The 20,970-nt window shown below is 41.5% G+C and overlaps 1 protein-coding gene across 3 annotated transcripts in view; it reads right to left on the bottom strand.

Annotated features, from left to right (window-relative positions):
* Positions 1 to 431: 431 nt before the first annotated feature.
* The window catches only part of ST6GALNAC1 (ST6 N-acetylgalactosaminide alpha-2,6-sialyltransferase 1), a 59,511-nt gene continuing 38,972 nt past the window's right edge, over positions 432 to 20,970 (bottom strand). For 2 of the 3 annotated variants that reach the window (XM_072990470.2, XM_020806461.3), the window contains exons 2-9: positions 16,657 to 17,491; positions 13,922 to 14,090; positions 9,950 to 10,121; positions 8,325 to 8,463; positions 7,353 to 7,456; positions 6,590 to 6,676; positions 4,104 to 4,203; positions 432 to 2,196 (exon numbers count right to left, since the gene is read on the bottom strand). In XM_072990470.2, coding sequence (XP_072846571.2) covers positions 2,026 to 2,196; positions 4,104 to 4,203; positions 6,590 to 6,676; positions 7,353 to 7,456; positions 8,325 to 8,463; positions 9,950 to 10,121; positions 13,922 to 14,090; positions 16,657 to 17,382 — 1,668 coding nt within the window. In that variant the 5' untranslated portion in view covers positions 17,383 to 17,491 and the 3' untranslated portion in view covers positions 432 to 2,025. Of the gene's footprint in view, positions 2,197 to 4,075; positions 4,204 to 5,619; positions 5,801 to 6,589; positions 6,677 to 7,352; positions 7,457 to 8,324; positions 8,464 to 9,949; positions 10,122 to 13,921; positions 14,091 to 16,656; positions 17,492 to 20,970 lie in introns of those variants that run through there. The other variant, XR_012083789.2, reaches the window with a different exon arrangement.

The raw sequence follows: 20,970 nt of genomic DNA, 5'->3' as shown, positions 1-20,970 counted from the left end.
AATACAGACCCCATCTTGACATGCATGTGCCACCTGTTGTCATTCTGAACTTTTTACAAGCAACTTGTCATAACTCCCAAGCTGAGATTGGCTGTAAGTCATAAAAAGCCAGTATCTCCTTGGAAATGAGACATTTCAGAAGAGTAAAGACATTCATCTGCTCATAGTAAGGTAGCTGCTGAGACATTATTAAAAAGAGAGAAAGCACACTACGAGTAAGAATACAAAAGGGCACACAAATCTTCATACAATGTGCACATGCTAAGATACGACAGTCAGGGTGGTGTAGCATCAGACCAAGAGGAGACCTGGGCTCAAACCCCGGGTATGACATGAAACTCACTCCCACATGGCAATGGAAAACCACCCCTTGACCATGCCACGTACCACAAAAGCCCGACTGGGATCCATAGTAATAAGGAGTGACTTGATGGCAAGTTACAAAAACCATGTTTCAATACAGACACAACTTTAGATACAACTTTCAGCAGAAATTCAACACTGGGATGACTTTACATGCACTGGCATTTTTATGTAAGTAAAATGTTTTTCCTCCTGACTTGTGGTTCCTGATGAGGAGAAGGATCACATGAGAGTCTCTGGAGCTTCATTACAGAAGTTGGAAATATTTAATTTCTGAAAAATCATTGCTGTCATGTTAATCAGTCTTATATGGTGTAAGCTGCGGCAACAGGATTTCAGGCATTGTTTGATTGTGCCTCTGTACCAGAAGAGGCAACCTATAAATAAATAAATTTTTAAGCAAATCTGACACCTCTTATACACTTTGGGAGGATATTAAAATTAAGGGCGTGGTTACACTGTTTTTTCCTGTAGTGATGTATGGAAGTGAGAATTGGACCATAAAGAAAGCTGACCGCTGAAGAATTGACGCCTCTGAATTGTGGTGCTGGAGGAGGCTCTTGAGAGTCCCCTGGACTGCAAGGAGAACAAACCTATCAATTCTAAAGGAAATCAACCCTGAGTGCTCACTGGAAGGACAGATCCTGAAGCTGAGGCTCCAATACTTTGGCCATCTCATGAGAAGAGAAGACTCCCTGGAAAAGACCTTGATGTTAGGAAAATATGAAGGCAAGAGGAGAAGGGGACGACAGAGGATGAGATGGCTGGACAGTGTCTGCGAAGCAACCAACATGAATTTGACACAACTCCGGGAGGCAGTGGAAGACAGGAGGACCTGGCATGCTCTGGTCCATGGGGTCACGAAGAGTCGGACACAACTAATCTACTAAATGAAATGATACACTGTTGAAATGTATTGATGCCCAGTTTGATGTTTTTGAAATAGATTTAAGGTCACAACCATTGTGTATTGCTGTGTGCATCCTCTTGGGACACCTTTTAAACCAGTTTTAAGTTTGGTAGTATATTGTTCCTGGGAACTTCCATTTCTTTATGTGTAATGCATCTCAGAATATAATGGCCAAGGGCAGTCCTTGTATCACTGTTAAGAGGGAACACATTTATTGTGCTAGGAATCATCCTAATTTAGCAAAACCAAAACCAAAGAGAAATAATAACATACTATGATGACACAAAATGACACATTCCTTGCAAAATGAAATAAAACTGCACACTCACAAAACGAGGAAGGGAGGTGAACATAGCCAATAGGCAGAATGTGTGCTTTGCATAGAAACACACACATTGTGAGATCCAACTAACAAAAATGGGAATGATCTTTGGTCAAGCCTTGAGAAAGAATTGGCTGGCCAACTAGGAGAGGGAACATTGAGCAGGCTCCTATGGTCTGGCTTAGCTCTACCAATTCTGTTCTGAAATTGAAAAAATCCTTCTGCATTTTGTTTTGTCCTGTAATTGACATCTGTGTGTGCAACAGGGTGCATAGTCTTGCATGAATTAATTATGCAAACATATTTTACTCTCAGTGAGCTACTCTGCAGAAATAAGAGTATGGCTTGGATCCATATAACATCCCCGTGTCTAAAGTTCCTGTTTCTTGGTGAAAAAAGTTCACCATCAGAGTTTAAGGCTTTCCTTCTGTCAGAGCCTTTGATAAAGCTTCATGATTTGTTCATCGTGAAGTTTTTTCCACATCCTCTTTTCCAGGCCAAAGTCATGATTAACATAGAAGATCAGGCGCTTCCATTCCTTATCATAGTAATGATCTGAATATTTTTGGTAGCCTTCAGTGATGTACCCATATGCACTCACCTGAGAAAGGCAAAAAATAATAATAATAATTAGTCATAATTTCACAAGAAAAACGTTTGCATTGGCCATCAAAAGGATACACTGGAAATGGAGAGTTGGGGTCAACCTGAGAGTTGGTGGATTTAGACAAGAGGTATGTGTGAAGCAAAGCCAAAGGCGCTCAGCATCCTCCCTCAAGGGACTACTTTCTCAGTTTTCAAGGCATTGCTGCAGGATCAGGTATACTTTGGGACCTCCGCTTCAGAAGTAACTGATAAGTAGGGAGCAGGTGAAGAAGCATTCGGCTGATCAAATTATGATAAGCAGTCCTGGCAGCCTGTGGAGCTCATAGAGGAAGTTACACAGATCAAAAAAACATAAGAGCATTTGTTCACTTTGCAATCTGGATAAACATTTTCCTTTTTTTCTTCTGTAAAGTTTAGTGGAGAGAGGAAGGAAGGAAGAGGATGCAAGGAGTAAGAGTCCAAAGGACCCGTACCATATATGGTGATAGTGACAAGAGCTGGAGGTAATTTGGTGAGATGAAGGAACGCCTTATCAGGGTGTTTATTCCTGTCATCTGTCTTGCAGAATTGTAAGGCAAGAATCAAAGTACCTGGAAAAGAACAGGAGCGGCAAGACTGCTGTTGCTGCTCTCATTTATAGGCAGACTCAGGAGCCTTCAATATGGGGTATTTCTACCACTACCTTATTCTGCCCCTGTTTGTTCTAGCTTGTTCTGAAACATTGTTGGATTTACATCCATAAGCTTCCCCAATGGTTAGAAGCCATTAGAAAAAGATAAAGATGAAAAATGGCCAGAATCCTCTTGCACAATGTTATGCCACACAAATGTGACGATGTCATTAGCCATGGCCGTTTGGGAGAAATTACAAGTTTCCTGTTCTCTCTCTCCCTCCCCCCCAATTTCTGTGGATCCATTTCATCTGGGGGAACCCTTCAATAACCACAGAACAAGAGAGGGAAAGTTTTAATAGCCCAAAATTACTGGCGGTGGTCCCAATCCCACTTCCAGGGAATAGGAAATTTTTAATCCCCCCCCCCAAAGGCCACAGATGACGACAAATTATATAACAGGATTCTGGACAATGATTTGTTTGGGGGTGGTGGAATATAAACTGCACTGAACTCAGTGGGACTTGCTGTGCTCAGGTTAACAGCCAAGGCTTACTGTAGGTGGTTTACTCTGAAGTAAGCCCCATTTATTTCCGCACAAGAAAGAAGGCACAATGGGAGACCCTTCCAGGCACTGCCACTATTGCAGCCCTGCTTCTTTCTCTGCCACACAACCCTCTTTTTTCCTACCCAACTCCTCTGTTTTTATGTTACTTTTTAAAAAAAATATTGGGGAAATGCCAAAGTGCTACCATGCTGCTTTTAAAAAGACAGGGGAAAGGCAGACTGTGGCCTGAGAAGGGAAATGGCACACCACAGAGCAAGGGATTTAGGAAGGACAAAAAGAAACAGGAAGTCACAGGAAAAATGTACACCCTACATATTAAGAACGGAAAAGGGGCATAGAGATTGGGAGGGGGGCACACTCCAGGGGCTCCTGCTACCTGCCCGGAAGAGGCCACAGCTATAAAACCAGTAACTGGAATAGGACAACACTTAGTGGCTGATAGCCTGTGATGGTCACAGCAGGAGCTTCTCTTACCTTCCAGCATATGCACATTGTTTTGTATTACTTTTTGATTGGCATTGGTCTTCAGGACTGAAACACAGCATTCCTTTTAATTCTTACCTTCTCGAACACTGAAAGACGGCCTCAGTCATGTCTCTCTAGCACTAATGTACTTTCAGCTGTGTTATCACAAACTTTCTATCTTTCTGTCCTTCTAGTCATTTCATCGTTAGTTGGTCTGCTTTCCGTATTTATGTCTTGCTTTAGTGTCCCTCCCCCTCACCTGGTCACAAAGGTGTAGTGCAGTGAGCAAAAGGAAGGCACCTGTTGTGGGTCTATAAATTCGCCAGTAGCGGCTGTCTAGACTTTTGGACCTTAAAAACCTGCAATGAGACATGAAACAGAATTGCATTTTTAAAACAATACTTGTCTGTGAATTTATCAAAACAATGCGGCATAGAATATAAAAGAAAATAATCAGAAATTACATTCTGTTCTCTGAACCAAAAATATGTATAGTGTACTTGTCCTAACAGGCTTCTCCCAGGCAGCATGTGAAAACGGTCTAAAAACTACAAGGTCAAAATGGAAATAGAATATTAAGATCAAAGAGATCAGAGGGAACCCCTTAGTTGATTTTGAGGGGGAGGGTGACTCCCATTACCTGACTATCAAGCAGATTATAGCAGCCCGCCTAAGGATCCCCAAGGATAGAGTCAATCCTTTGGGAGTGACTCCTTTGGAAAGGATTCCCACCACTAACATGGGGTCACTGGAATCTCCCTGTTCCTATGAGCAGAGCCTCTTGGATAGTGGGACAGGCAGCGGAGTCCCAGAAGATGATTACAACCTCTTGGCACATTCCTACAGAGATTTCAGAATTCTCTAGGCCATTCAAGCCACCTGAAGTTGGTCCAGAAGGCAAGGCTGTTTACATATACACTTCTCGCTTGAATAGCAGAAGTCTGAACAGCATGGTTTTGGTTATATGTGGATTTTTAAAATAAATATTCAATAATTATTGTGCCCCAGCCACCCAGAACACCGTAACTTCAACACTGAAGGCATCAAAGTGGTCTACTTGCCTCCAAATACAACATCTCTCATTCAGCCTCTAGATCAGGGGGTCATAAAGACCTTTAAGGCACATTACACACAGCATTGTATGGAAAGAATTATCTACGTTATGGGAGAGAACCTTGATAGAGAGAACTGTTCTCTCTCTCTCACACACACACACACACACACTCACTCACTCACTCACTCACTCTCTCTGTGAATCAACTGTTTATGCTTCACAGTTATGTTTTGGGGGCATAAGAGTTATACATGGCTTTTGAACTACACAGGGATTGGGCAGCACTAACCCTGGCGTTGCTGAAGGGAGAAGTGTAAGCAGTTTTAAAGCTCATTTTTGTCATTTAGTTTTATTGTTTTATGTTACTATTTAAGTGTCAATGAACAGAACTTGGTAAAGTTGCTTCAGCTGCCCAGAATCCCCCAGCTGACATCATCATTTGTAGTCCAATAAAGGATTTTTTCCCAAGCTATAGTTGTAACCAGCTAGAAGCCAGATTATAAATATTGTTAAAAACATTACATTTAAAGACATAACCCACTAACTATTACCCTTTGGTACTATAATTTGTTTGCTACTTCTGCTAAACTCTGGGGCACAGAACTTCAACAAGATAGATATGACATTTGGTCAGTCCGTCTATGAACATGGACACAACGTGCTAAAACCAGGTTGTGTACATTAAGAATGTCACTTAACTCCCCACTTCAGCGCCACCCACCTGCCAAGTCTGCCTATGGTTTATTTGTATGTGGTGGTCTTTCCAACAGCTTGGTGTTGGCCTGAAGGATGGTCTATTCTGTGGTTCCTGACAGTCATTGAGACAGAAGTACAGGGAGAAGGAGGAGGTTCTGCATTTATTGGCTGCCACCCTCAAGCACCTGTTCTCCTAATTCGAGATGCTGCCAAAGAATAAAAATACTGCTGTATTAAAACTGTACATATGGGTCTCAAAATAAACTCCACAATGGGGACTTCTTGTTTTTAAAGTCGCTGTGTGTGCAATCCAGTTAAAGGGCCTTGTGCTTTCAAACAAAGAGCAGATGAGCTCGTATAGCTTCTGACACCATGGCAGCATTTTGAATAGAAAAGCCGTTCCTCTCAGGTCCTGACCCAATTACTGTAAACTGTCCCATCATGTTTTGCCGTCTGCAGCAAACAATGTGTCCTATCAGCCCCCAGCCAATTTGGGCCCTGCTGTTCCTGAGTGTCCCTGATTTTGGTAGTTAAATTGACATACCTTAGCTTGGTGGTTTAGGTACTGTATCTGGCTAAGGAGCCAAAGATTGGGAGTTCAATTTCCCCCCCCCCCCCGGTGCCTTCTGTGAGTAGAGCCAGCCTGTGTGGCCTTGGGTGAACTGCACAGTCCCAGGGCACCCCCCCCCTCCCAAAAGAAGGGAAGGGTAAAACCATTTCTGAGTATTCTCTACCTAGACAACCTGGAAAAGGTCACACCAAAGTCAAAGTTGACTTAATGGCATACAACACCAAAACCCCAAAAACCACAAAAACCACAAAAACCACAACAACCACCACAACCACAACCACAACCATTATTATTATTATTATTATTATTATTATTATTATTATTATTATTATTATTATTATTATTATTATTATTATTATTATTATTATTATTATTATTATTATTATTATTATTATTATTATTATTATTATTTATTCCCACTTACCTGTTTTTCATGTATCTGATAAAGTCTGGATGAATCACAAAGTATTTATCCAGGCTGAAATTATCAAAGTTGTCCCGAGGCCGTGGCCTAGGAATGGAAACATAAATACCTTCAGACAAATGTAGAATAAAAGGCAAAACTAGTTTGGCCAGGTTTTCTCCAAATTAAGTTGTTGAGAGAGGCCGGCTTTATCCTTTGATACACAATGTCTAATGAGAGGGGAATGGAGAAAACCAAGCATTTTACTAGCGTGACTGTTCTTTCTGAAGTGTGAAGTCTGTGGATGGCCAAGGGAAACATCTTAAAAGATCAAGAAGTTCTACTTGCCATGTGTTTTTGGTGACTGTAGCCCACTTGAAGCTTGTCCCAAATAAAAGTGGTTAGCATTTAAAAGTGCCACAAGATTCTGTCCTCTTTTTGTGACTGCCGTCTACAGGCCCAACCCCCGTCTATTCCTCTGGAAAAGAGACTATAAAAAGACCCTCATGTAGGGGCAGTAAGTAGTTTCCTTGGAAGGCACCTTCCCCCCCCTCAATGTTTCAGGATGAGATCTCTTCCTCACATTGTGTGGCCTATGGGCCACCTGTGAGCTGTTGCGTATTTCTCACCAAAGGAAGAGACTAAATGTTGGTTTAAATCCAGGGGATTATGGTCTTTATCTCACGATGATCATCACTAGGGTGTTGCAGAGCCTTTGGTGAAAAGCTAAGTAATGATGCAAAAATCTTAAGGGACATAGTCCTGAAAGTGCAGTGTTTCTCACCCATAATAATCCAAAAATCCCTTCCTGACTTCCGTGTTCAGCAGAAGAGCTTTCAGCCATTCGTAGTCTCTTTCACCTTCCAGGAAATGAAAGTACTTGATCTCCTAGGAAAACATACCGCATAGGCATAGGCTGGCAGGGGGCATAGCAGATGGCACACAAGCCCTGCCAGATCGCATCTAACAAATGGGTAGGATTGGGCATAATCTCTGTTGGCCAAACAAAAATCCAAATTCTGCTCCAGATCTCATTCTGAGTAATTTATGTAAATGCCAGAAGGCTAGCCTCAGCTTTTCAGAGCAACAGAACAGGATCAAAGTGAGAACAGAGGAAAGACACGAACATGCCACAAAATTCAGAGCACTGATAAAAGAGTCTGGAGATGGTCCAAACGATGCTAAAACAACATAAACCAAGCGTGGTGCCTCTTTGAAGTGCTGATCGACGGACGTCTGTGACTGGCCGCTCTTCTTTGAAATGAAACTTATGCTGGAGGCTAGAACGTCATATACTGCAAAGCCTAATATCACCTGATCATTACTATCACAGCATGAAGCACTACTGCTGAGACTATAAGCAAAGGCGCCTTGAACTGTGAACCTTAATGCCTTAGAGTATAATCACTAAGCTGACCTGACTAAACTGTATTGCACAGAATTACCGGTATTTCTCTACAGCTGAGACTGTTTGCAGGTGACAACTAAAACATCTTCTCAGGGGTTTGTACTGCATTGGAAGTCGAAGGGCAAACTAGATGGGTACCTGGGGTGATCTGCAGGTAGATCTCTCACTTTTCCTTTGAAAGGTAAAAGCAGCTCTGGGGAGCACAGGTTGGATCTGTGAGGGTGGATTTTATATTGCCCCATTTTTTTCTGGCCTTCGTTGCCATTCCCCCCACCCACCACCCAGGCAAAGCTGTTATACTTGTGCCACAGAAAAAAATTTACAGGTCCTGTATGATACCTGCCTTACCTCTCCCATAGGGATTTTCCTGAATCCACGATTCCTCAATATTCCAAGCGAAGCCACTAAGGAGTAGGCTGTGAATCCGTAGAACGATGTCCTTGTCCCCACATCTTTCTCATAGCCTTTGGTCACGGCCCCGCTCAGTCTGGCCCAACAGATCATATCGAATTACAATGTTAGCCTCTAGGAATTCCATCCCTGAATTGGGATGGGTGGTTTTCGGTAAGTGATGCAAAATAACTAGCTCAGGTTTGTATTTTGCCTCATTTCTGAAGGAAGAGTGGTTAAATTGGCTGAAGGTACACACCAGGGACAGGGGACTTGAGTTGTGAGACTCACTGTCAAGTCCAACTTAAGTCACACCGGTGACTTGACTCAAACTCAACTCGTGGTTGTTGTTGTTTTCAGTGACTCAGAACCCTCCCACCCCTCCCTTTCTTCTGGGGGGAAAAACTTGTTTTTAATAGGGACTTGGGGCTTGGTACCAAAGACTTGGACTCGGATTCAGACTCAAAGTCTTGCCAACATCCTTGGCATACACAATGTTTTGATTTTCTAAAAAATCTAGAACAATTAAATTCTAAGCTGAAACACTGTGTTTCTCCAGATGTAGAGACTTGAGTTGTAATGGGTATTACGAACTGCTGGGAAATCTGTACCTTTTGAATAAAAATAGAGGTCTAAATCTGGTTGCTAATCCTATAGAGTAGGCCCATTGGCTGAAATACTGGTACATAACCTATGCCTGCAGAAGGGTGATGACATTGCCAGCAGTGAGCAATTTTCAGTAATTAAAAACTTCTGGCCTGCAGCTTTTCTATCTTCTGTATAATCTTTCCCACTGCATGTGAGCTGTGGGACAGCAGGAGGAATTCTTTAATTAAAAAAAATTTGACTCAAATCATATGATGATTCTTTCCTTCATTCCTTCCCTTCTTTAATATCACACCTTTCTCCCTTGCTGGACCGGAGGTGACTTACAACATGAAAATTAAAAACAGATCAAACTAAAAAGCATAATAAATTACAGAACTAAAACAGTATTAAGATAGATTGCTACTTTAAAACAAACAGTAAGTGTATACTGTTTACAAAACCATTTCAAAACAACATTGACAAAAAGAACACTATCATTAGGAGGTCTATCTAAAGAAAAATGTCCCAGTCTGCCAGCAGAAAAACAGTTCAGGGGTGCGGGTGGGGAGCCTAGCCTTCCTTAGAAGGAAATCCCATAGTCTGGGATTGACCCCTGAGAAGGCCCTCTCTTGCGTCTCCACCAAGTGTACCTGTGAGGGTAGTAAAGCAGAAAGGAAGGCCTACCTTTAAGATCTTAAGACCCAGGCAGGCTCATTTGGGGAGATACGTATGTCCTTTGGGAAGCCAGGATCTTTGCCCTTTATCTTTTGGCCTATAACTCCTGGTGTTAACAACCATCCAAAATGGTTTTCTGCTAAAAGATCAGGTATTGCTTTATTTTTTGCAAGTGAAGTTTTATAGATTACCCTTTTACAGCCTTGTTTTATTTAGCAGCATCTAGCTGACTGTGTTGTTTTTAGGAATGGAAGCTTATAAATAGATAAATGCATAAACAGATGGAAGACAAGATTTTAGAAAAAGAGTGATTCCCTTACCGGAACACATAATCATGGGAGTCAATCTCCTGCCCCATCCTTGAGTTGTTCAGGATCCCCCCATTTCCCACTACTGCACAGGTGACACATCTGGAAGGCTGGTTGTTCTTCTGTGCCAAGAGAATTTGGTGGTAGGGCTTAGGAGGAAGCATGGTTATGACTTCCTTCACCACTGAAAAGACACAAGCATCATTATCCCACATAGAAGGCCAGTAGCTGACATCAACATTTAATGGGGAGGGAAATAGGATAAAACTTCGGCACAGGAGGAGGATTAGTGGGGAACTCGTCTTGGAGATGAGACATAAAGGTTCACTAGCGTTTTGCAATTGCAACTTTCCATAGCATCGCCTCATGCCGAGTTACTTCTTTTTTTAGAAAACAGAATCATTCCCATTCACAAAATGGGACTGATATTCAGTTGACATTTCCATGCAAAGAATGGAAGAGGGAGGCTACCAACTTCTCCCTCACCATTCTAAAGGAAGTCTCAACATTCCAGAGCCGCTGTGCTGGAGTCTGGGAGGAATTGCCTCTGCCTCATCCCCTCTGAGCAGATACCTGAGCAAATATCTGGAAATCTTTGCTGTATAATTTATATTTATAAATATTTTAGCCCCTGTTGAGGTTCCTTTTCTTTTCTTTCCTTGGTGGATAATAATATAGCTTATATGTGGAGAAGCTGAGAAAATAATGGTGTACATACAGTTTAGCCCCCAGTGTTCATCCTTACCCTTCCCTCCTCTTAAACATCATCATTACAGTTCAATGATGATTACAAATCACTGTTATAACTTAACTACTAAAATACATAAACACTTTTACTAGAGAGCAAATCCCATCTCTTCTGTGTCTAGCAATTCATTATTAGCAATTTATTTCAGAATGCATTTCCACTGATTGTCAGGATATACCAGGAAGTTCCTTATGCATGTATAGGAAGTGGAAAGAAGGCCAGTCCATGAAGGAAAAGGCAGCAAAGAATTGCAGGGATGGTATTAGGAAGGCAGAAGCGGAAACTGAGCTGTGGTTAGCAAGATATGTTGAAAGCAACCAACCTCCCCAACAAAACATTGTTCAGGTCCATACCATATTTTTCCATGTATAAGATGCCCCCATGTATGACCCCCCTTTCTAACCCCAAATTAAGAAATCTTAATTTAGCTTAGAGTACTGTATTTTTCCATTCATAAGACTCCCCAATGTGTAAAATTACTCTTTTGCAGGGTAATCTCCACTTTTCTAACCCCAAATCAGGAAATTTGATTGCTGCTTTCCCTGCCACTTCGTAAGCTCCATGGGGCTTAGCAAAAGGAGGGGGAAAGCAGCGATCAAAGCGCGGCAGGATCACTTTGATCCATTCTCCCTTCCACTTGCTTTTGTTCTCTCCTCAGTTTATTTCCGTTCATAAGATGACCCTCAATTTTTAGTCTAAAGATTTTAGACAAAAGTATCATCATATACATGGAAAAATACGGTACTCAGCGTCTGGGCTCAGAACACTAGGACATTATGAGTCCCTGTTGATTCTGTGCACTGTCTACAGGCCCCACCTCCAACGAGGTGTGTTCCAATTGGTTTGTACAGCATCAGTTGACATCAGTTACATAAGGCTCACGACTGGAGGAAGCTGTCCCCTGACTGTAGGAAGCTAAGCCTCATAATTGAAGGAAGCCTGTTTGCAGAGACAACGAATGGGCCGTTTTGTTCTCTCCTCAGCTTACTTCTGTGTATAAGACAATCCTAAATTTTTAGTCTAAAGGTTTTAAACAAAAGTATCATTTTATACATGGAAAAATATGGTACATAGCAAATGACAGAGAAAAGGAATACTGTAATGGTTTAGTTACTTAATGGAGATGGGAAAATGATAATAGATGACAAAGGAAAGGAAGAAGTCCTCAATTCCTACATTAGCTTTGGCCTTTTCCCAAAAGACAGTCTATGTATTTAGGGAAATCCACACAATCCACAGAAATGTAAATTACAAGTGGAGAGGACAGGATTGCAGCTGGAGATTAAATAGTCAAGCAGTACCTTACTACTTTGAACAAGTTCAAATATCCAGGGCCCAATGGGCTGCATCCAGGAGTATTGAAGGGAGTGGCTGAAGAACTCTTAGAAACACTGTCTATTATTTTCTTGAAATCATGCTAGATGACTAGAGGAGGACTAGCGTCATCCCTATCTTCAAAAAGGAGAAATCTGAGAACTACAGATGAACTTCATCAATCTCATGGAAAAATATTCGAGCAGATTATGAAGGCATCACTCTGCAAGCACCTCGAAAACAAGGCAGTAATAATTAGAAGCTAACACAGATTTGTCAAGAACAAATCCTGCCAGACTAATCCTGTCTGGTAGATGGTGGGAATGGTCTAAACCTCTGGGTAGAGACCTCTGGGTAGAGTGGGCAGCATAGTAAACAAACAAACAAACAAACAAACAAACAAACAAACATTTTGATTTCAGCAAAGCCAAAATATATTTTGACTTTAGCAAAGTCTTTGACAAAGTGCCCCATGATATTCTGACTAGCAAGCTAACTAGGTATGGGCAGCATATAACAGCTCTCAGGTGGATACACAGGTGGTTACAAAATCATACTCAAAGAGTGCTTATCAATGGCTCATTCTCAAGGTAACAAGTGGAGTACTGTAAGGCTCAGTCCTGGGCCCTGTGCTCCTCAACATTTCTATTAATGATTTGGATGTGGGAGTACAGGGAATGCTTATCACATAATAATAGGCTCAAGCTACAGGAAGCCAGATATAGGCTGAATATAGGAAAAAATTCTTAACTGTTAGAGCAGTACAACAATGGAACCAATTACGTCAGGATGTAGTGAGCACTCCAACGCTGGAGGCATTCAAGGAAAAATTGGACATCCATCTGTCTGATCTGCTTTGATTTCAACTCCTGCATTGAGCAGTTGCAGTCTGCTCCAGAATTTTCCCTGGGATTGATGTCAGGCTGACATGTGTATAGCTTCCTAGATCTTCCTTTTTTGCCCTTTTTGAAGATAGGAACAACGTTAGCTCTCCTCTAACCATCCATCACTTCACCCATCCTACATGATTTCAAGAAAATAATAGATGGTGGTTCTGCAAGCTCTTCAACCAGTTTCTTCAATATCCTTTTATGCAGTTCATTAATGGGCTCAAGTTATAGGAAATGGGATGGCATAAGTAAAAACACTCCTTAAATATCTCACACACTTTGAAAACCCTATGGGGACTGCCATAAGTCAGATATGACTTGATGGCATGTAACACACACAAATAACTCAAAATATTATGTTGAAATGAACTACAGTAGGACTGCTGTATCGGAGAGAGCAGTATCCACAGTTTCATTTATCTATGGTCTGAAAATCTGGGCAGCTCTTTAAAACTATTTAAAAAAAGAAAAAAATATTTTCACATATATTACCAGAGCTGAGCACTAGAGGGAGTAAGAGACCATGGTATGAATATTTTGAACAATACCTAGCATGGTCTCTAGAGTCATCTAGAGGTCAGTTCAGGTAATGCATGTGAACAAAAATCTGTTTTGTTTCTCTTTTATCATGTTATATACTGTACACCATTTGCTTTTACCCATGGTTTTCAGCATCCATTTGGGGGCTTGGAACCAATCCCCTACAAGTACGGGGGTCCTACTGTACTTATGCTGCAGTTCCTAAAGTTTTCCTCCTGAAGGTGCCATCTTACTATCATTCCTAGTAAGGATAGCCTTGCTTCATTACAAGGCAAACATGCACCCCATCCCCACAAAATCTTTCTCCTTATCTAGGGCTTCCCCATAGGAAAAAGGTGATTTCCTTGCCCTTGTTCTTTTAGTGTATGGTAAGGGACAGGGAACAAGTTCCCAGATGGGAAGACTTGAAGGCCTGCTTGCCTGTTCAGTAAAAGACCTATGGCTCCTTTTTCCAGTAAGGAGAACCCTCGCTGTCTTTGAAAAATTACTCACACGAGTAATTTAGATCCATGAAGCCAAAAGGTGGAAGGAAATGTTCCAGGCGCTCCCATTCGCTATCACGGAAGTGAGTCCTGTCCATGAACAAAGTGATGTTGCTCAGGAATAGGCCTTTTAGCTGATCAGATTTGGCAGCTTTGACTCGCAGAGAATCTGGGCAGCTCTTTAAATACAGAAAGGGGAGAACTATGTTAGGAAGTCTCGACATGAGCAACTGAACCAACAGGATTTTCCTGCCACAGAGACTGGATTCTGCACCTGCATCTCTCTCTTTCTCTCAAGATGCTTGCTGTTGCTAGTGAGTGACTTTTCTCCATTGGCCTAGATGACTCTGTTCCTTACAAACACCCAGCTGGCTTTAAAAGGTACTTGCTGGCAAAAATAGGCTTTGCAATGGAGAAAACAACACAGCAGCCAGACCTTGGGATCTCAGACCCACGGATTCTCCGTCAACGCTGCAGAGAAGATCTTAATAATATCTTTCTCAATATCAAGACTAGTACATCTAGTCATCTTTCAGGGTCATATATGGCATTACGTATTTGCCAGCGATGGCTAACTGCATTTTACCATGCAAAGAATAAATGGATGCAACTCTGATGTGAGGAGTGGCAGTCTTCAGAAACCAGAGAGAAAATAGTTAGGCTTTCCGTCACTGACCTTATCATGGCCATTCTTAAACAAAGGCCCTTCAGAAACAGATTATAAAAGGAAACAGCTGAACAGGGATGGATCAAAATGTTCAATTCTTATCTCTTGTGGCCTGAATAGTGATAAAGGCTTTTTATCCTGTGACACATGTTAATCACCTCATTGATGCAAGAATTTTTGTGTTACCACCCAACTATTGTTTGTTAACAGCCACTATTAATTATTATTGTTTGTACTTTTGCATTTCAGTGCCTTCTGACCGCATGGCTTGCAAATCACTTACATATCCAAGCATGTGTGCAATGATGAGATGCTGCGTGCACTATATGCATCTGATGAATTGAGCTGCATTCCACAAACGCTTAAACCAAATAACATTTACTAGTCTTTAAGGTGCCAGAGCACTTTTTAGGGTTTCTTTATAACTATGAGAGCTAGAAAATACATATTCAAAACAAACAAACAAACAAAAAACCTCTGCACACTGCTTTGATTTTCCTGAATGCCTTTTGGCCTTTTTTCTTTAAAAAAAGGTCCATGCTGCATTGTGTTAGCAAGCCATTCACATTTTCCCATGTTTTCTCATTAGGCTGTTAAATCTGTAGATGGATTATATACTCCTTCATATGGCAGATGGGGCTGACATGATGGAATGGTCCTTCACACAAGAAACTTCATATTGTAAGGCTACCTATCAGAGAGATTGATTCTAGCCTATACTTTCCCTCTTGATATGCTAGTCTTCTGTGTCCAGAGAATATGATATATTGACATCCACGCAGTTGTCATCGGCAATCCATACCAAACTAGTATAGTCCCTGTGTGGGTTTATCACCTCAGTCAAAGCTAGACCTTAGATTGTTTGTTCCCAAATTCAGGGCGAGGGACAAAATTCAGGGCAGTGAGGGGATGAAACTGAAATGCATAATCATCATTCACATTAAATTGTTTTTTTAAATTATTACAGTACTGACGCTTCTTGGCATAAATTACATTTTTATTACTTTTCTGCTATTTTAATCTGCAATACTTTTCCTGTTTTGTGTTTACTTAATATTTTAAATTACAAAGTGATTCTTTTGTTTAAAAGAGTGCTGGATTATGGAAGAGGGAAGGTGGGGAGGTTTGAGGATTTCTCAGGTATTTAAAAGGGGGGGTGATGTTAAAAAGTTTGGAAAGCATCCCCTTAAAATCTATGCCTGTTGGGATTACCGGTGTCAATAACCTGTTATTTTTTTAAGCAAGCAAAGCGTGCTGCTTATATACCGCCCCATAGCGCTTCAAGCACTCTCTGGGCGGTTTACAAGTTAATTATGCAGGCTACACATTGCCCCCCCAGCGAGCTGGGTACTCATTTTACCGACCTCAGAAGGATGGAAGGCTGAGTCAACCTTGAGCCGGCTACCTGGGATTTGAACCCCAGGTCGTGAGCACAGTTTTAGCTGCAGTCCAGCGGTTTAACCACTGCGCCACAAGGCTCTGTTTGGCACTAATATCATTCTTTTTCCTTTAAAAGTATCTGTAAGATCCAGTGTCCTGAAATTTCGAGCAGCAAGTTCCACATCTGACTGAATACATACATGGCTTGTGGTTCTTCCCCCAGAAAAGCTGGATTGGACCTCCTCCCCACAGCTGGTCTAGGAACCACTCAGGCGCAAGAGAGATTAAGAGGTTAGGAAGCTAACAATGGCAGAAATCCTGTTCCTTTGTGTAGTAAGTCACACTAGAGTAGGGCCATTTGAATCTATGGGACTAATGGAGCAGTTGATTCACCAGATCCACAGTGAGTCAATGGACCTATTCTACTGCCACTTACTATGCCAAACAACAGGATTTCAGCACAGTCTCTTTCATAGTCAATTCTACACTTTAGTTTGATCTTGTAGCGTAAAATATCAATAACCAAAGTATCCTAAATCGGATTTCTAGCTAATTCAGAGCTTTGACCTGTTATTTAAAAAAAAAACACACACCCAAAAAAACAACTCCCAGAATTTTAGCACAGATGTGCTGATTGGGGGCAGTCTGAGAGTTCTTGTTGTTGATGAAATCAGATTTCCAAGCTCATTGTTACTTACTGAATGTGGAGTTGAAGCATCCTGGAGATACTGATCATCAAAGTCCCAGTGAGGCTCAGATGTGAAATCTGATGCTTTAAACCTGTTTTTGGGTGGTGTTACAGGAACTAGATGTGTGACATGTTGGGCCCGTGGTGCAGATGCATTGTGATGTACAATGGTAGGAACAGACTCAACTTTGTAAGAATGTTCTTTAGTTGTACCCCTTTTTCTAGATTGTTTTCTATCAGCGTGTTCTGTTTTGGATGATGGTGTGACATTTATTCCTTCAAGATGCTGTCTGAATGCTTGTCCTACTTCCTTTTCTTCAGACTGCTTTGTATTAGATGTTGGTGTGACATATTTAGCCTCAGGTTGCCTTTCTCTTTGGGATTCTGGTGTCATACGTTTCTCTTCTCGTGTTTTGATTATTGGCATGGCAATCCTCCCATCTTGTTTTTTATTAGCTCTTGCTGTTGAATCCAAAGCATCAGCATGATGTTGACTTGATAGGGGTGTCACACTTCTGTCTTTAGGCTTAATCTTATTTGATACAGTGCTGAATTTTTCTTCAGTTGCTTTTTTATTGGCTTCTGATATCATCCTCTCATTCCTGGTTTGCTTCTTTGGTGATTTTGGTGATACTCTTAATGTATCAGGTTTTTCTTGAGCATAGGATTCATCATGAGCTACCAATCTCTTAACAGCATCTTGTTCCAGTCTAGAGTTTCCTGACCCCAGTATCATATTCAAAATCACTGATGTCTCCTGGCTGGCAGTCACAGCTCCTGGGGTGGCCTGTTGGGTGCCTTCCACTGGCTCTTCAGCGGTAAGGTGACGAAAATAAAAAAATTGTCTGCAACACAGTTGAGAAAGTTTTGTGTAACATATTTTGGTGCAGGATAGTTCACATATCAAACTTACTCAGAGGTTACTTCCACTTGTTTCATTTTGAAGGATCTAGAAAGGATCCTCAAGTGTAAGCATGTATTGCTAGAGACCAATGCCGAACTCTTCCACACCACAGTATACCCAGTTCCTGTGTATGGATGTGAGAGCTGGACAGTGTAGAAGGCTGATGGGGACAAGAGAATTCATTCATTCAATATGTGGTGTTGAAGGAGAGAGCTTTATAGATACAATGGATTGCCAGAAACACAAACAAATGGGTGTTGCATCAAATCAAGCATGAAACCTCTATAGAAGAGGAAGGAAGGAGCTATTGTACTTTGGACCTTTCGATCATCAAAAGATAAGGCTCACTGGAAAAGATAATAATGCCAGGAAAATTTGAAGGTATCAGGAAACAACGTTCACTAAATATAAGTCAGATTGATTGAAAGAAATAGCCACGAGTTTGCACATTCTGAGCAGGGCTGTTAATGATGGGAACCTTTCAGGAGAAGATCAACATTGGGCCTCTCCCCAAATGTTGGCAAAAGTCACATTTATGGATTATAGCTTGAAAAAACACGTGCAGTTATGGCCAATGGGTCTATATCAATGAGATTCTGGAATCTGTAGACCAAAACCAATACATTTTTGAAGCTCTGCCTCTTCTTAGTTAACATTGGCTTGCTCTCTGAAGGAGATCCTTCTCTCTGAAGAAGGAGGCATCAGCAAGGTTTACAAGATTTTTGTAAGTTTACAAGGTTTTTCTAAAGTTTATGAGAAAAGATACTCCTTTGGGTAACAAAGGCATTTAACTAGATGGGTGGTAAATCAATCAATCTCGACACTTGGAATTGGCCTTGAAAACAGTCAGTCGTTGAATACAGTTCTGTTAAAATGTTTGCAATCTGACCCAAACAAACAGCATAAATAAAAAAAATCTGGTAGTAATATTCTCCACTAATGGATCCTAATGAGTGGTGAACTCAGAAGGATCTTCACTCAAAGTGAACTTCACACACAACACCTTGCAGTAATGCAGCTGTCACCAGAATGATGTAAACATATACTCTGTGCATAATAGTAAAATGTAAAAAAGAAATTTAATATAAGATGTTATGGAAGAGTCCAGGGATCCCACGGAATAATTGTTTGGAAAGACTTACATGCCTTTGCAGCACCAGTGTTACCAGTTGTGTGCAACTTGTTAATGTCTTGAAACAACCGGAGACTCCCGTAGTTGGATAACCCCTTTCTCCTGTTTCAATCTGAGGGTCATTATTTCAACCCCCTGAGGAAGTATGAATATATCTCCTGATGCAAGAAGGGAAAAAAGTACATCCTCACAGGAAGGGGTAGCTCACTCTCTGCTCTGAGCAGAAAGCAACATGGCAGTATATACAGTAGATACAGTTCCTACAAAGCATACTAGCCCCAGGCAGGAGAAGTTTTTCCAGTGAGGTGTGCATATTTCTCAGTCATATGGATTCCTTCTGCCCATATGAGTCCCCTTTGCAAACTGAAACTGTCCAGAGCTGCTCTGCTAAAGGTGCCACCTGTTAAAGCTGTCCAATTGACTATATCAGAAAAAAAATCTGTTTGTGCTGCTGCTCTCAAGCTCTGGGATTCTCTTCTTGAGTCTCTGAGAAGCATGGTATCGTGGTTCTTTCCATTCTGGATAGAACAATGGCATATACATAAAAATAAGAAATGAGGAAAAAGGGGAGAGAGAGCGGGGGGGAGAGGGCGCAAGAACAGCACAGCATAGTCAAGCCAAGCCCAGGCAGCACAATTGTCTGAGGGGTTCTCAGAGTTATAGTCCAAGAAAACAAACCTGTACAACTCTAGTACTAACTGAGCTGTATTGTAAGGCTGAACCATGAAAGCAGTTCCTGTTAAGCAACTGAACTGTAACAGGAGTTTCATTTCACCCTCATTGCTAAATGACCAAATGCAGTCATGGGTAGACCTATGGGTTGTTGGCACAAATGTAGAACTGCTATTAGTCAAAAGAGAGTCCAAGATGATTTGCATGTTGCCAGAGGGTTGGGACACCCAGATAAACAATGCTTTAGATGTATCAATGCTTTCCCCAAATACACTTTGCTTCCCAGCTGTTGTGCCTTTGAAAGATAGCCAGGGCACATGCTGGGCCCATTTGTCATTCACTGAAGCCTATGGGACAGCTTGCAGTGGGCCAGTGCATAGCAGGGGTTCTAGCCTCTGAGGAAATTGTTTCTACACCAGAGAGCTGTTGGCCCCCCTCTCTCCCTCAACCATAATTCTAATAGGAGCATCTATCATAGGCAGCCATCTCCACTGTTTCCTTGGGAAGAGGGAAGTCTCTTTGATGACAATAAGTATTTAAGAGTGCATGGCAAGAACACCACCCCTGATTGTTCTAGTTTTTGCTTGGTTTGAGGGGAGGAGGAAAGTCATGTGGATTAACAGAAAGATATGTAGGACTCAGCTCAATGAGCTGGAGCAACCAGCTGTGGAGCAAGGGGTGGAGAGTATGAGTTCTCCCAGTGCCTCCTGAAGGAAGAGCCAGCCTGTGGGGTCTTGTCCGAACTAGGCAGTCCCAGAGCACCCCCAGAAGAAAGGAATGGCAAACCACTTCTGAGGACTCTCTACATAGAAGACCCTGAAAAGTGTCACCATAAGTTGGAATCGACTCGATGGCTTGTAATTATTACTGTGTTAGATCCAAGATGTAGGAAACAGGTCACTGTGTCCTGTTACATTGTCCTTGTCCAGCAATGTGGAAAAGGTAATGTAGCATATAGCCATGTGGCTTTTGTAACAAAAGAGGAGCTAGAAATTGTAAAGCAGTACCTATAAGACTAACTGGTTTTTATTTTTAATTAGGCATCTGAAGAAGCATGCAGTACAAGCAGAGAAAGATTACTTAAGGTGGTGAAAATGGAGAATATTTTGAAAACAACAGAAACAGAGGCTCTATATAAGAAACAACAATTTGAAAATAAATTAAACAACTGGAAAAATAAACCACTACATGGACAACACCTGAGAAATACTGATGGAAAACATGATACAGTAATAATTCAACATAGGTATGGCTAAAACTGTGGACCATTAAGAAAGAAACCAAAGGCTTTTTGTTTCCATTGCTGCACATGAATAAGCACTGGAAACCAATCTGATGAAAGCTAAGATCCAAGGAATTGGTTTTTATGATTTTGATTGATTGTGCCTGGTGTTTCTGAATAATAATAATAATAACAACAACAATAGCTACCACCACAGAACTGCAGAGCTGAAAGAGGCTCTAGAGATCATCAAGTCCAGACCCTGTTAAGGAGGCACAGTGGGGAATCAAAATGTCAGCCTCAGCCAGAGACCTAAACCACTGGGCTATCTAGCAGATCATTTGACTGAGAGGGACTTTTGTGGGCTGCGGTGATTGTAATTATCTGTCCATCA

This window comes from Pogona vitticeps, chromosome 2 (assembly GCF_051106095.1).
Source record: "Pogona vitticeps strain Pit_001003342236 chromosome 2, PviZW2.1, whole genome shotgun sequence".
Classification (NCBI taxonomy): domain Eukaryota; kingdom Metazoa; phylum Chordata; class Lepidosauria; order Squamata; family Agamidae; genus Pogona; species Pogona vitticeps.
The sequence above is the reverse complement of the archived record's forward strand: the minus strand, read 5'-3'. Positions and strand labels throughout refer to the sequence as shown.